General features: G+C 53.9%; 1 protein-coding gene across 14 annotated transcripts; it reads right to left on the reverse strand.

Annotated features, from left to right (window-relative positions):
* Positions 1 to 905: 905 nt before the first annotated feature.
* LOC138824066 (ubiquitin carboxyl-terminal hydrolase 19-like) lies at positions 906 to 13,454 on the reverse strand. 14 transcript variants are annotated; one of them, XM_070017750.1, is made up of 27 exons: positions 13,364 to 13,454; positions 11,074 to 11,333; positions 10,765 to 10,803; positions 10,518 to 10,646; positions 10,297 to 10,430; positions 9,913 to 10,212; positions 9,580 to 9,796; positions 9,294 to 9,450; positions 9,119 to 9,190; positions 8,882 to 8,997; positions 8,559 to 8,779; positions 8,285 to 8,480; positions 8,059 to 8,192; positions 7,753 to 7,911; positions 7,552 to 7,662; positions 6,820 to 6,930; positions 6,635 to 6,736; positions 5,455 to 5,595; positions 5,248 to 5,366; positions 4,883 to 5,020; positions 4,475 to 4,788; positions 4,212 to 4,322; positions 3,900 to 4,116; positions 3,663 to 3,815; positions 3,417 to 3,577; positions 3,155 to 3,333; positions 906 to 1,386 (listed from the first exon to the last, which is right to left on the reverse strand). In XM_070017750.1, the coding sequence occupies exons 2-27, from the start codon at positions 11,195 to 11,197 to the stop codon at positions 1,270 to 1,272; spliced, it is 3,972 nt and encodes a 1,323-aa protein (XP_069873851.1). In that variant the 5' UTR covers positions 11,198 to 11,333; positions 13,364 to 13,454; the 3' UTR covers positions 906 to 1,269. The 14 variants fall into 14 exon arrangements, with proteins under 14 accessions (XP_069873851.1, XP_069873852.1, XP_069873849.1 ...); XM_070017751.1 differs by having other exon boundaries at positions 8,559 to 8,773; positions 9,913 to 10,215; XM_070017748.1 differs by having other exon boundaries at positions 9,913 to 10,215.
* Between the last annotated feature and the right edge of the window lie 25 nt (positions 13,455 to 13,479).

A 13,479-nucleotide genomic window follows, 5' to 3' on the forward strand; every position in this document is an offset into this window, starting at 1 on the left:
ACTTTATGCAGATGCCCCAGAAAGGTATAAGGTTATGGGCTTAGCATTAAGAGGACTGCATAAATCGGGTACTGGTGGGTCACACCTGTAAATCCTACTCAGGAGGCTGAGATTTGAGGATTGCAGTTCAAAGCCAGCCCAGGCAGGCAGATTCATGAGACTCTTATCTCCACTAAACTCTCCCCCCCACATACACCCAAGGAGGGGGCTGCATACACAAAAGACCCAGCACAGTCCTGTTACAGCCCATCCCTAGCAGGCAGTACATCAGTCACGGCCACCAGCATCAGCACATAGGTATGTCCATTTATGCAAGATCCCACCACCCCAGTTCTCCAAGCCCATTTCCTCAGCCAACAACTCCACCTGGCTTCAATGTTGTTGTCCTTACTAGAGCAAGTCAACACTGATCAGTGTTCTCTTAGCTCTGACCAGTTAAAGATGCCCACATTACTAGCAAACAATTGAAAAGGAGAGGGAACAGCCTATCCAAAGGGAGGCTTCCTATATGAGCACCTTCTTATCCCCCATCAAGTCCTCCCTGATCTGCTGTCAGCCCCAGACTACTCCAGTAGCCTGAACCTTTCACCCCATGCCTACAGTTGCAGAGAGGAAGGGAGGAAAAGTGAAGGTAGTGAGACATCCCTGGGATAGCCTAAGATCTTCATAGTGATACCAACCTCCAACTACTACCTTCATGTGGTACCCAAAATCATTGAGATAATAGGGCAGTAGGCAGGCTCGGGAGAGCTGATGACACCAGGGGCATCCTGACTCCAGGGGATGAACTGTGACTGCCATTTTCTCTCAGACTCAAGCACTCTTGAGGCCTTTAACACAGAGATACACAAACACTAGATGATGGAGAGGGAGGGAAGGTAGGATGTGGTGGATCAGTCACTAAGTCTGCTTATTTATTATTTATTTTTTAAAATATATTTAAACAGCAGCAATCACTTCCAAAATGCAAAAAAAATTACAATTTTTAGAATAAAATTATAACGTTTATAATGCGAGTCAGAAAGAATTGAAGATACAACTGAGAATCAAATGACGCAGCTCTGGAGGCAGCTGGAGAAGACAAGACCCACTGGTCAGGGGACCAAGCTAAAGGATCACAACTTGTGAGGTCCCAAGTCCCAAATCGTTCCCCCCCTCCCAACTTCCCACTGATGGAGCCAATGTCTCCTGGGTTAGAGAAGAAGTAACAAAGAAATGGCCCTCTTCAGGGAAACCCCGAACCCAGTCCCTCCATCAGCCAGGGACCTGCTAATCGACCTCCTCCATGTTGCTGTAGGTGGGGGCTGGGCGGTCCACAGGGGGGGCGAAGCGCTCAGGGGCTGTCCGCGTGGGGGCCACCTCGGGGGCCTGGCCAGGGCCTAGTCCCTGCAACAGAATATGAGGACAGGGGTCAGCATGCTGCCTGGCTTCCCGGGGGTGCTGGTTCAGAGCCCTGGCACCCAAGGGAGGGCCCCAAGGCAGGCGCAGATAGCAGCATTGAGACAGAGAGACAAGATTGGGCCTGAATAGTCTCACTTTATTAACACTTTAAATACAGGAAGTAGCTCCAGCTGGGCTCAGCCCTAGGCCAAGGGTCAGAGCAGCAGGAGGAATGAACAGACAGCTGGATGGGTATCCACCCTCGGATGCTCTGCCCCTGCAGAGGCCACAGTCCCCGACACTCTCCCACCAGATGCATACACCGAGGCCCCAAGCCCAGAGTAGTTCCTTCCCCAGCACAAAGGCAGGCATGGCCTGGCAGGCAGGCAGGCAGGCGGATCAGCTCATAGCAGCTGCCTGCAGGTAAGCTCATCTCCAGCGACTCTGGGACACCAGAGGATAGAACACGTTGAGCACAAGGGCTACCAAGGCTGCCACGGTGCCCAGGACAAAGTACCGGAGGCAGCCCTCATCTGTTGTGGTAGGGCCACGCGGTGGAGGGCCCACCCAGTCTTGGGGCCCCCAGGGACCCAGGGTCCCAGGGCCCTCAGGCACCAGCTCCTCCTCAGCCTCGAGTTCCTGCCAAATCCGCGAAGCCTATAGCATGTGGAAATGGCCATCAGCACCCAGAGGGTTGGGGAGGTCCCAGTGTCCCAGAGACCCCTAGACATGACTCCTGCCCTGGGTGACGAGAGCTAAGCCCTTGCATGACAGGTCAGACAGCAGGGAGGTGGACAGGTGGCTAATTTCAGGGTTGCCTAGACTAAGATCATCAGTGTGTGAGAATCCTTGCAGATTTTGGCCTCAAGCTATTGTTCCAATCCACGTGTACCTTCCCCTGGGGAAAGATGGGGGGGGGGTATTTCATCTGGATAAATTTTTAGTCTAGACATTCCATACAGGGGACTGGCCATGGAAGATAGGCCTGCCAACCCCATGACAAACCACATGGGCTCTCCCATAGCCAGATCCTGATCACTGTCTCCTGAGGAATCTCTCTGAGCCTGACTTGGAGGGCTCAAGGAACCAGAGGGGAAGTAAAGGAAGCAGTCAAGAAAAGTGATGGGGCCAGGCGCCAGTGGCTCATGCCTTTAATCCTCGAGGAGATCTGAGGATCAATGGTTTTTCAAAGCCGTGAGACTCCTATCTCCAATAAACCACCAGAAAATTGGAAGTGGTGCTGTGGCTCAAGCGGTAGAGCACTTGCCTTGAGCTGAAGAGCTGAGGGACAGCGCCCAGGCCCAGGTCAAGCCCCAGGACTGACAATAATACAAAGAGGTGGCACGGGGCCCACTAAATGGGCCTTTGGCACATCATGTCAATAAAGGAGATAGAGAGGTCCCTAAAGACTCAGTGTGGAAAGTCACTTACCTCTGCATGTGACAGCCAGAGAAGGCTGTGGCTACTCCTGACAGGCCCTATCCTAAGTACACACAGGAACACGAGTGAGGGTCTATAGCTAGCACATGGGGAACGCATAGGGAAAAGTTGAGACGTCAAGTATAGGATGTTCATCTTATGGAGAAGCTGCCTGACCCAAGCCTTTGTGCACATTAGTGGTAGTGTTTTGGTGTACACACACCTCTTTCTGAGTAGTCTGAAGGCACCAAGATGGCGCCCAGTGAGCTTTGGTGTTAGGGAACCATGTGTCCCCAACCTTGTCCCCCAATCTGAGTTGGTCCCCACTAGTCTATAAAGCCTCCCCATGCCTCACCTGGCTGGCAGCAGCCTCAGCTGCAGGGCCTAGGTCTGGGTGATGCTCAGAATGACCTGCCATAGGGGGCCTCTCCACAGGAGAGTTCCGCCGGCGGTAGAAGAGTACATAGGCATAACGCGTCACGACCTGGCTCTCGTCTACTGTCGTCACCGTGCTGTCATCAAACAAGCGCCAGCCTATATAGCAGGGTGGGAAGAGTGTGAACATAGCTTACACCACCACCCCTACCAACTATCCTGCTGGCTGTGTGTGCCCTCACCCACGTCACTGCGCTGGCTGCTGCGGTCATTGGGCAGGCGTGCACAGGCAGTATAGTGGCCACCAATCATGCCTCCATAGTGGTTGATGACAGCATACAGGTCGTAGCTAGGCAGTTGCTCCTCTTTCTGGCCAATGCAGAACTTGCTCAGATCCAGGTTCCTAGAATTGGGGACGGGTGAGACAGTCAGCCGGAGCCTTGGGGCCCAATGCACTGCCCACACAGTCACCAGGGTCCACTTCTTACCGAACAGGGAACTCCACCAGGTCATTGATCTTGTCGCGCCAGATGAAACTACGGAAGGAGAAGCGCTTGAGCTGCACAATGAGCACATTCGGCAGGCGCCATAGCAACAGCTGTTTGGAGGCCTCACGGTGCTGTTTGCACTGGGGACAGTACCTGGCACAGGACAGAAGGGTCAGGACCAGAGAGTGTCCGCTTCACCCTGCCCTACTGCTTGCCCTACTGCCGTGTCCTCCTCACCAGGCTTCCTCAGGTGCCAGCACCTCAGGCCGAGTGAAGAGGTTGAGGCACTGGTCCAGGGTGAAGTGACCAGCACGGGCGGCCTCACCAGCAGAGCCTGGATCCTCAGCACATTCCAGTTCTTTGGAGGCTACCAAGACGAACTCCTGGAGGCGTTCGTTATTCCGCCATACCAGAGCCAGGCTACAGTCATCACCCAGCTCCAGTGGGGTTTCCCCTGGAAATGAGCAGGGGCCCGTTGTGACATACTTGTGGGAAAGCAGCCAAGCCCAACCCACCTCCTGGCTCCCATCCTCCCACGGCCTCAGACACCTTTGTCCTCAAGCCGCTGCTCCCGATTGGATGCATCAATTTTATAGATATAAAACTGGGGGGTGTGGGCATTCATGGCTTCGCTAGGGTGTTGGTACCCAGGCACAGCAGCTATGAGAAAACATGATGATCAGAACTCCTGTCAAACCAGGGTCTAAAGGACTTCCCCCCAATCTTTCCTACCTCCCCCCTTCTATCCGCCCTTTCCCCCCCCATCCCCCCCCCCCGGCCCCCAGCTCCCAGAGCCTTTCACCAGATCTTACCTTCAGGCCGGGACACCCTCTCACTAGCAGGTAAGGTGTCACCCTCATTAGGCCCACTGGCCAGCATCTCGGAAGCCATTCCACTGGTGCTAGGCAAAGGGCCTCGATCGGGGGCCGCCCACATCCGGGGAAGCCCTGTGTCCCCTTCATCCACAGGGGTCACTAACTGGAGCTCGGGAGGTTGAATGGGGTCCCTCTCACTGTCCCCAGCCTCCAGGGAGCTAGTAGAGAGCAATGTGGTGCAGCCAGAGTTCTGGGACTCCAAGGACATGCGGCCAGGCTGAAAAGGTGGCTGGAATACACTCACAGAGTATCTGGAAAAGAAAACAAAGTAATAAGCTGTGACCAACCCATTCATCACCTCTGCTCTCCATCTATCACACCCTAGCCCCGCTGCTGGGCACTTACCGGGCGTAACCTTCTAGCAGCTGAGCAAGACGGGCGTAAGTGAGGCGTGAGGCGGGTACACTGACCAGGAAGGGGTAGCCAATATTTTCAGGGCGGCAGAGACCCTTATGGTCAGGCCAGTGGGTTTTTTGGCAGATTCTGGAGGGAAGGGAAAGAAGAGAGCCTTAGCCTCATTTCCTTTGACTACATACTGGGTGGAGGGGGTGTGGTCGAGGCTGAGACCCTGGGAACTAGGTATATCAGCCCTGCCTCCCCCAGAGCCTGGTAGTAGAGCTAAAGGGTGTAAAGCATATGGGCTTTTGTGAGGAAGGGGTAGTAGCAAGTGGAAGGTGAAGACGGGAGAGGGAAACCATAGGGGTCCTCACTGGTTGCAGTAGCCCACACGGTAGCACCGGGTACAGCGCTTCAGTTTTTCATCCTCCGACTGCTGCTTCCTCTGGCAGGCTGCACACTTGGAGATAGGAACGCTGAGTACCTGGGGGCGCTAGGGTGGGTCGTCTGGCTCAGCAAGGCCAGGTAGGAGTGAACCCTCCCAACCAGGACGTCTCAGCATCAGGTTGGCTCCCGCTCACCTGCTGCACCTCGAGCACCACTACCCGCTCCTTGGCCAGCTCTGGGGATAGCAGCTCAAAGCAGAGGAGCATATCAGATGGGGACACAGTGTCCAGCGAGTGGGAGGGCAGAAACATACGGTGGAAGCGATTCTTAATTACCTGGGAACAAAGAACACAAGAATAAGCCACCTGATCACAAAACACAAGGAAAGCTGGACCTTGCCTTGGGGTCTGTGGGGTCAGGGATAGAATTTGTGGACCAAAAGAGGAACATGCTTGCATAGGCACCAGTCTCAACACCCAATTGCACAAGATACATAAGGCTGTCTGAATGATAAAGACTGGGTAGAGCCCTAATGTATAGGACTACAACATATTATCAGAGAAAGGTCACATTTGAAGAGCCTCTTCCTAATTTTTTGGGGGGGAGGGGGGCAGCCATGGGGTTTGAACACAGCCTGGGTGCTGACCCTGAACTATTCTTTTGCTCAAGGTTAGCACTCTACCACTTTGAGCCACAGCACCACTTCTGGTTTTCCGGTGGTTAATTGGAGATAAAAGTCTCACAGCCTTTCCTGCCCAAGCTGGCTTTGAACCACGATCCTCAAGATCTCAGCCTCCTAAGTAGCTAGGATGACAAGCGTGAGTCACCAGTACCCTCTTCCCTAATTCTCTGAGACAAATGAACTCAAGCTCTCAGGGAGAGCCAGCATGCAGACATGAGAGAAACAGCAAGAGGGAAGAATCACTATAGCAAGTGATGGACAGTCCTAAGTTCCTCATCCCAAAAAGGCAAGGCAGTCAGGGCCTACCACCAATGACGACAGCTGGAGACTAAGGCATCTCTTTTGCACAGCCCAGTGCCTGGCTTCAACAGTGCCTCAAAAAAAGAGCATACTGCCTGCATTTTTGCTGTCCATGGACAGTCACATATATCTTTGTACAGATGCCAATGACTATCTAGGGAGGCTTTTTTTCTGCCCGGGACCAATTTGGATATTTATAACACCATTCAAGGGTCATATGAATACAGGCAGCCAGGCTACAAAGCAGCCAAGGGGCATACACATCTGTACTTTCATATACTAAATGATTTCATAGGCCCTATACAACCTTTTTGTTTCCCACACTTGTGTAAGTACACACACACACAGAGAGACAGGTCCACCCTTGTCAGAGTCTGGGGAAAGACACAAACCTCAGCCAGACGCAAGTTCTCAGGCTTCACGTGAACACTCTGAGATAGAGAATCCAAAACTTCACTTGCACTGGAGTTCTCCTTGCTTACGCTTACGAGGAACTGAGGTGATACAAGGTATAGTTAATATGATGGCAGAACCAGGTTCTCTGGGATAGCCCAAAGCATAGGGACTTGCTCCTCACCTTGATGGGCTTGCTGTGGGGCTCTCGAGCAAAATAAAAGACGGGGAGAACCTTTTGCTTTTGCGGCAAGGGCACCGGCAGATAAAGAAATGGGTCAAAAGTGATGGAGACCTGTGGAGGCAGAAGCACCACTAGTATGGTCACACAGGAACAAGATGCTTGGGCTCAGAAAGCCTAATCCAGACGCTCTGATGGCTCTCAGAATGCCCAAACCAATCACTAAACTCTTAGGCTAAGAACACCAGATGGAGCACAAGGGCCTACCAGGAGAGAGCAATCACCCATTCTGAGACAGATCTTATGTTCTGGCAATTTAGTTGCTTTCCCAGTTCCATTTCTCTCACATCTGATATGCCTTTCCAATCTTAGCCACAATGCTACCCCAACCTTCCCTATATATCATACCTTTATACTTGAGCTCACTTTTTTTTTTTTTTTTTTCTGGTGCCAGTCCTGGGGTAGGTGCTGAAAATGAGCATTTTTGCCCAAAGCTAGTGCTCTTCCACTTGAAGCATAGCTCAGATCTCAGCCACCAGCGCTCAGCCCAAGCCATCACTTTGATATCGGTCAGAAAAGCCTACCCTGCCTGACCACTTCAGCCCACAGAGGAGCAGCCAACTTTGTTGCTCCAATTTTGTCCCACAGCACCTGAAAATGCTGCTTCTGAACCTAATCTGCCCAGGCTAGCTGAGCCAAACTAGGGGGTCTCTTTCTAGGGGAAGCCCACTATACCTTGGCACACACAGGGCACACTAGCTTCGACTTATACTGGCCCTGAAACAGGTCCACGATGAAGGAGTCGTTCCTCATCTTGTGCCTCTGCCATGCTTCCTCAGCCACCACCTGAGAAGGAGAGTGATAAGAAGCAAGAAGGCCTAGGGCCAGGGGGAAAAAAAAAAAAGAGACATCTCTCCCTGTGACCCCCACCCTGACCTCATCAGGCCGCCCATCTGAGTCCACAGTCTCTGTGTAGGGCTTGTTCTGGATTCGATTTAGATCCTCATGCAACCCATCCAATAGAAAAGCCATGAACTCTTGGGCATCATGCTGTGCATAGCCTGTGAACTGGCTGGCCTTGCTCGCCACAATAGCCTGGATTCAGGGATCAAAATGTGAAAGAGAAACCTTAGCATCCATTTGCCGGGCACTCCATTAGCTAAGCCCCACCACTACCACCTCCCCCACCCCACCCTCCGCCCCCATCTCCTCTAGCCAAGGCTAGGAGCAGCCACAGGTCACCTTTAACTTGGAAGGCTGAAAGGCATGGTGAGTGCCCTTCCACAGGGCCCGGAGCAGCACTGCAAAGCCAATGGCCAGACGTCCACCAGTCCCCAAGGGGTTGTTGTAGTTGATCTCGGCCTCAAAGGATCGGTCTAAAAACAGCAGCCAAGCAAAGGTGTGAGGGGCAAACATATCCCTTCTGCCCAGGCCCTAGATTTTTTTTGGCCCTGGCCCTGACCCTCACCATGGAAGAAGTCGCGAAGTTCCCGAGTGTTGGACAGAGACTGAATTACGCTGTTCATGAAGCAGGTGTTGCCTAAATTAACAAGGCCAGTGAAGCCAGGAAGACACACCTTCTTCTCTTCCTCCTCCTCTTCCTCCACGCTGTCTCCACTCACGGGACTATGGGGCATTGGAGGCACCATACATGTGGGCTTGGGCTGTATGGGAACAGAGGCAGTATGAGAGTAGCCCTGAGGTTTCATATCTACTATCTGCTCCTCGCCCAGGTTCCTCACCGAAGCCAGATGTGGCTCTGGCTTTGGAGCTACATGTTCCAAGGGGGTACGGGCCGCCACACCATCCAGGCCTGTGTCCTCAGATCGAGCCTTAGGCTTATCCTTCTCCACAGCCCGGGCTTCCTCTTGGCTTGTCAGGGGGTGGGGGGCACCTCCTGGAGGGGTTGTATCCAGAGGGGTTGGACCTGTCGGCACGGCAACCTTTGCACCACCCACTGCACCTTAAAAAGGGGGAATGAGGGGGCTGGTGGTTAGCAGCATGTGGCAGGGCTGGGGCTCCTGAGCATGCAGGGTCGGGCAATGAAGGGAGCTCGTATGCAGACCTCGTGCAGCTGGGGCCTCCAGGCCCCCCCAGCGCTGACTCTGCCGCTTCCGGAGGCAGATGTCAATGCGAGACGCCGTGTAGCAGAAAGTGCATTGCTCGGGCTCAATCAGGTTCCTGTGGGTAAAGGCTGAGGTCAGAGACTTAGGGCGAACAGGTGTCAAGCGACACAGACCCAGAGAGAAGAGCTGGAGCCCCAGCTGGGACAGGCACAGTGATGGGGCTGGGCACCACCCACCTGAGCTTCACCTGCCAACGGAAGATGGTATGGGGCCCGCAGCCCTGATGCAGCTTCAGGAAGTTCCCATCCCTGCAGAAGCAGAGCAGGGAAGGAGGAAGGACAAAAGGAAGAATGTCACATATGCAATTCCACTGGAGGCATACCATGTACCCTTCAGCCCCTCTCCACCCACCTGGTCTGGAAGATGAGTGTGAAGTCCTGTTCACGGAAAAGGACTCGAGAAGTATCCCTGCGGATCTCTTTCACGTACACATGCACCACCACAGAATCTGGCCCTTTCTCATAGGAGTCATTCTTGACAAATGCCAGGTTCACCATGGACTCAGGGTCTGCATTGAGACATGGCTTAGTACCTCCCATGACAGGCTTCTGATTGGCCGCTCTACTACTTCCTACTTACCCACCAACCCTGTAACCCAACCTAGGCTCTGCCAGGCCACGCCCAACCCCACTTTTACCATCCACCAAGGTTGCAGCATCTGCTGCTACTGCCATCTCCTCTTTGATATGGTCAGCTTTCCCAGGGTCTCTACTCCGGGCCATGGCTGGAGAGACTGGGTCATTCCTGGGAGACACTGCTTTCTCGCCTGCCAAAAGGGCTAAATTCTTCTCTGAGCCAAGAAGACAAGGTTGGGGATTCAGTGGTGGTACACGGAGCTGTTCCTCAGCCTCAACCTGGTCGTGGTGAAATTGTGGGCATAATCAGTATTGCGTAGGACAGGGGGCCCCAACTTTAGTCCATGTCCCTCCCCTCTACATCCTAATACCCCGAACAGGCAACTGACTCTCACCTGAGTGACTGGATCAGCCAGGAAGGATGGGGCATCACCCCGGGGTCCAGGGCCATCCCTGGACCCTTCTCCCTCTGGCCCTCTGCGGAGATGCACAGCCCTCTTGGCGCTAGGCCCTGCTTGGGCCCCAGGGCCAGCCCCTGAGCCTACCTCACCACGGCCCTGAGCCCGCTTCTGATTGCGGGCCTCTTGCTTAGCCCGGCGGGGCTCAAGGCCTGGCTCCAGGGCAATGGGAGACAATTCCTGCCCATTCTCCTGACACCGCAACCCCAGTGCCAGCTCCTGGGTCCCTCGAGGCTTCTTCTGCCAAAGACAACAACAGTTGGGGACTGCCTAGGGTCCTGGTAGGGTATCACACCGCCCGACCCTGCACTTCAAACTTACCAGGAGAGAGGGCCACGTGAGAAGAGGAACCTTTTTGGGTAGTGCTAGCTGTAGAAAGCCACCCTTGCGGGCTTGCACTTTGGCGCAAGAACTTTCTATTTCGGCAAAGAAAACACCACCCCACTGACGACCATCTGGGAGAGAGAGTGGAAGCAGTGAGCTTCAGTGGCGGTTATCAAAGAATTAAAAGGTCCTGCTGGGCTCAGGGCAGATGGACGCACCTGGGAGCTTCACCACACAGTCGGTGTCAGTGAAAGCAGCATCTACCTCCTCTAGCCTCACGGGACTTGCTCCCACTCGGAGCTTAACAATCACCTCATCTGCACTCTGCCTCCAGTCAAGCAACAACTCTGTAAAGGAGGGGCAAAGAGATCAGAAGGGTCTCTACAAGCGATCGGTGGGGATATGTCCAAGAAACCCAGCCCTACTGCCCTCTACTGCTCCTTCCCTTCCCCATCCATTACTCACCCTCTTTGGTCTGCTCCTCTCGAGGAGTGGGCATTGATCCTGACAACAAAGCAAAGAATGAGGAGGCGATGAGGAGGGGGAGGGGGGGAGCAGTCTCCCAAAACACCACCATTCCAAAAATACCATCATCTCAGTATTTCAGCCAAGTACCCCAGGCTCAAAGCTGAGACTCTATCCAGGCTGTCATGTCTCCTTCCCAATCGCAAACCAAGACAAAAGGGACAATGAAATAATCATCTTCAAATCCTCTATTTGCATGCACACGGAAAGGAGAAAAGGGCATGAGTATCCTGGGATTATCACCTGCACCTCTCCGAGGATCTCCTTCCTTGCTCTCCTGGTTTGCTCGATCCTTCTGCTTCTTCTTACTCGTGACCTCCTCTAGTCCTGGTGGCCCTCTCCTTGAGCCTGTGGCACTGGCCCCGCCAGACATCTTGAGCCGCTTGGTTGACAGCCAGAGTGCCCCAGAGTCGGCAACAGTGTCTGGGTCAGGGCTGCGGCGCTTTCTTCCTGGCCCAGCTATCTTGGCAATTCTTTGTGGCCAAATTCTTTAGCAAGGAACCAACAGCCTAATGAAAAAATAACCAGTAATCACTGTCAAGGCCCAACAACTTGCTCCTTAACTACAGTTAGGGCTTAACAATCCAGAACATTCCTAACCCTGCAGGGTAGTACCTAAGCCCCAGAAAGTTAGGTTACTTTTTTATTGTGCCAATACTGGAGTTTAAACACACAGCTTCAAGCTCTTATTTAGCTTTTTTGCTTAAGGCTGGTGATCTACCACTTGAGCCACACTTCCATTTCCAGCTTTTTGCTGGTTCCTTGAAGATAAGTCTCTCTCAGGCCAGGCACTGGTGGCTCATATGATCCTAGCCAGATTGAAGGCATTTCCAGGCAGGAAAACCTATTAGCCTCTTTTCTCTGATTAACCACCCCACAGCTAGAAGTGGAGCTGTGCCTCAAATTAGTGTCAAACTTCAGTGAAAAAATACTAAGGGACAGCACCCAAGCCCTAAGTTCAAGCCCCATACTAGAAAAAAAAAAAAAAAAAAGTCTCTTATTTCAAACGTGACTGATTTGGGGCTGGCTTTGAACCTTGATTTGCAGAGCTCATCCTCAGTAGCTAGTACTACAGGTGCCAGTCACCTAATCAGGCTATTCTACAGAGGGACTAAGTACTGCAAGTAGCATTAATCACTTCAGGCCAAGCCTCCTAGAAACCTGCCACAATGCTGGAAGCCTCCTTGAGAAGGTGCCAGGTCAAATCAGTCATGGCCTGGGACCAGGATCCTCCTCTGGATAGAAGCCATAGCTCCAGCCCACAGGGCTGACGCGCTGAGCAGGGAGCTCCCTTTTCTTCCACTCTCACTGGCTGCTTAGTCACCACCAGACAAGTGGAAGGAGGAGAAAGGCAGCAAAGGTGGAGACTATCAAACAGCAAGAACCAGGCTCTGTGGCCAAAAACCAAGGCCTAACTCAGGTGTTGTAACTGTCCGGAAAAGGTCCTGGATCTAAGATATCCATCTGCTTCCTTGCCAGCTCCTACTGGAGCTGGTCCCATAAGGCTACAATTACACCAACATGTTCCTATGTACCAACTACCTCTCGGGATCCTTCTTTCTCTGTTCCAAGATACAGGAGGGGCACTGTCAAGGTAGGATGGTGGGCATTCAGCTTGAGACTGGAACAGACAAGCACTACCTTCCTTCCCAAATCCCTGACCAGCTCTGAGCCACAGAGAACCTTCTTGGGTTTCCACGGGGCCTGGGCTAGTGGATTCCGAGCAGTGTCTCCATCCCAAAACGAAAGTTGTCATAACAAAAGCTTGACGATAAGGGTGAGAGATGAACCCCTGGATCTATCTAGGTAGGGAACCCTTTGGCTGCCTCAAGTCTGGTTTGTACAGCTAAATCGGATAATGACTAGTCTTACAGGTTCTCATGGGGGGGTGGGGGGGGCGGGAAGAGAGAGACGGGAGGGAGTCGCCTTAGGGGCTGGTTTTGTTTCTCCTTCTAGAAGGGAGATAAGATATCCTTCTGTGGGTCAGAGGTGGTATACTGGTGGGGATGGGGAGGGGGGGTTGCCAGTTCAGAATTGAGGCGGGGGGGGGGGAGGGGAGAAGCACATCCGCCTTGTCCTCACACATCCAGACCCCCCCTCCTCCAGTCACAGGTCGTGTTCCTCCTCCCCTCCTCCCTCCCCTCCGGCCCCCTTCATCTGCTCCAGGGACGTCGAAGCATTGATGGGGGGGGGGGGGGGTGATTAGAAACTGGAGCTGGCCAGAAGAGAGGCTGCGCAGTTACCCCGGACCGAGCACAGCTCCGGCCGGCGAACCCCCGGGGCCCAGCCACCACCTCCTCCAGGAAGCCGCCCCCCATCTCGCACGCCGCTCCAGTCCTCTCTGGAGGAAGGCCGGCCACGGGCGTCGGGAGCAATAACGGCTCCGTTCGGCATCCGTGAGGCCCGGCCCGACGCGGTACTTGGAAGGGTCGGGGTTGGTACCGCCCGTGACCTTGAAACAGGCCGCCCTGGAGCCAGCACACCCCCGGCGGCCTGCCCGCGGAGGCCGAACCGGCGAACTGCGGCCTGCCGCACTCACCGAGCGAGACCGCCGCCGCCAGCCCTCTCCGGGCCCTGGCAACCCCGCTCACGATTCCGGTTCCGGCGTCAGGTCGGTTCCGGTTCCGGCGCGCCCCTCCCCCCCCACCCGTCCCG

Source organism: Dipodomys merriami, unplaced genomic scaffold (assembly GCF_024711535.1).
Source record: "Dipodomys merriami isolate MVZ:Mamm:240054 unplaced genomic scaffold, mDipMer1.0.p SCAF_125, whole genome shotgun sequence".
Taxonomy (NCBI): domain Eukaryota; kingdom Metazoa; phylum Chordata; class Mammalia; order Rodentia; family Heteromyidae; genus Dipodomys; species Dipodomys merriami.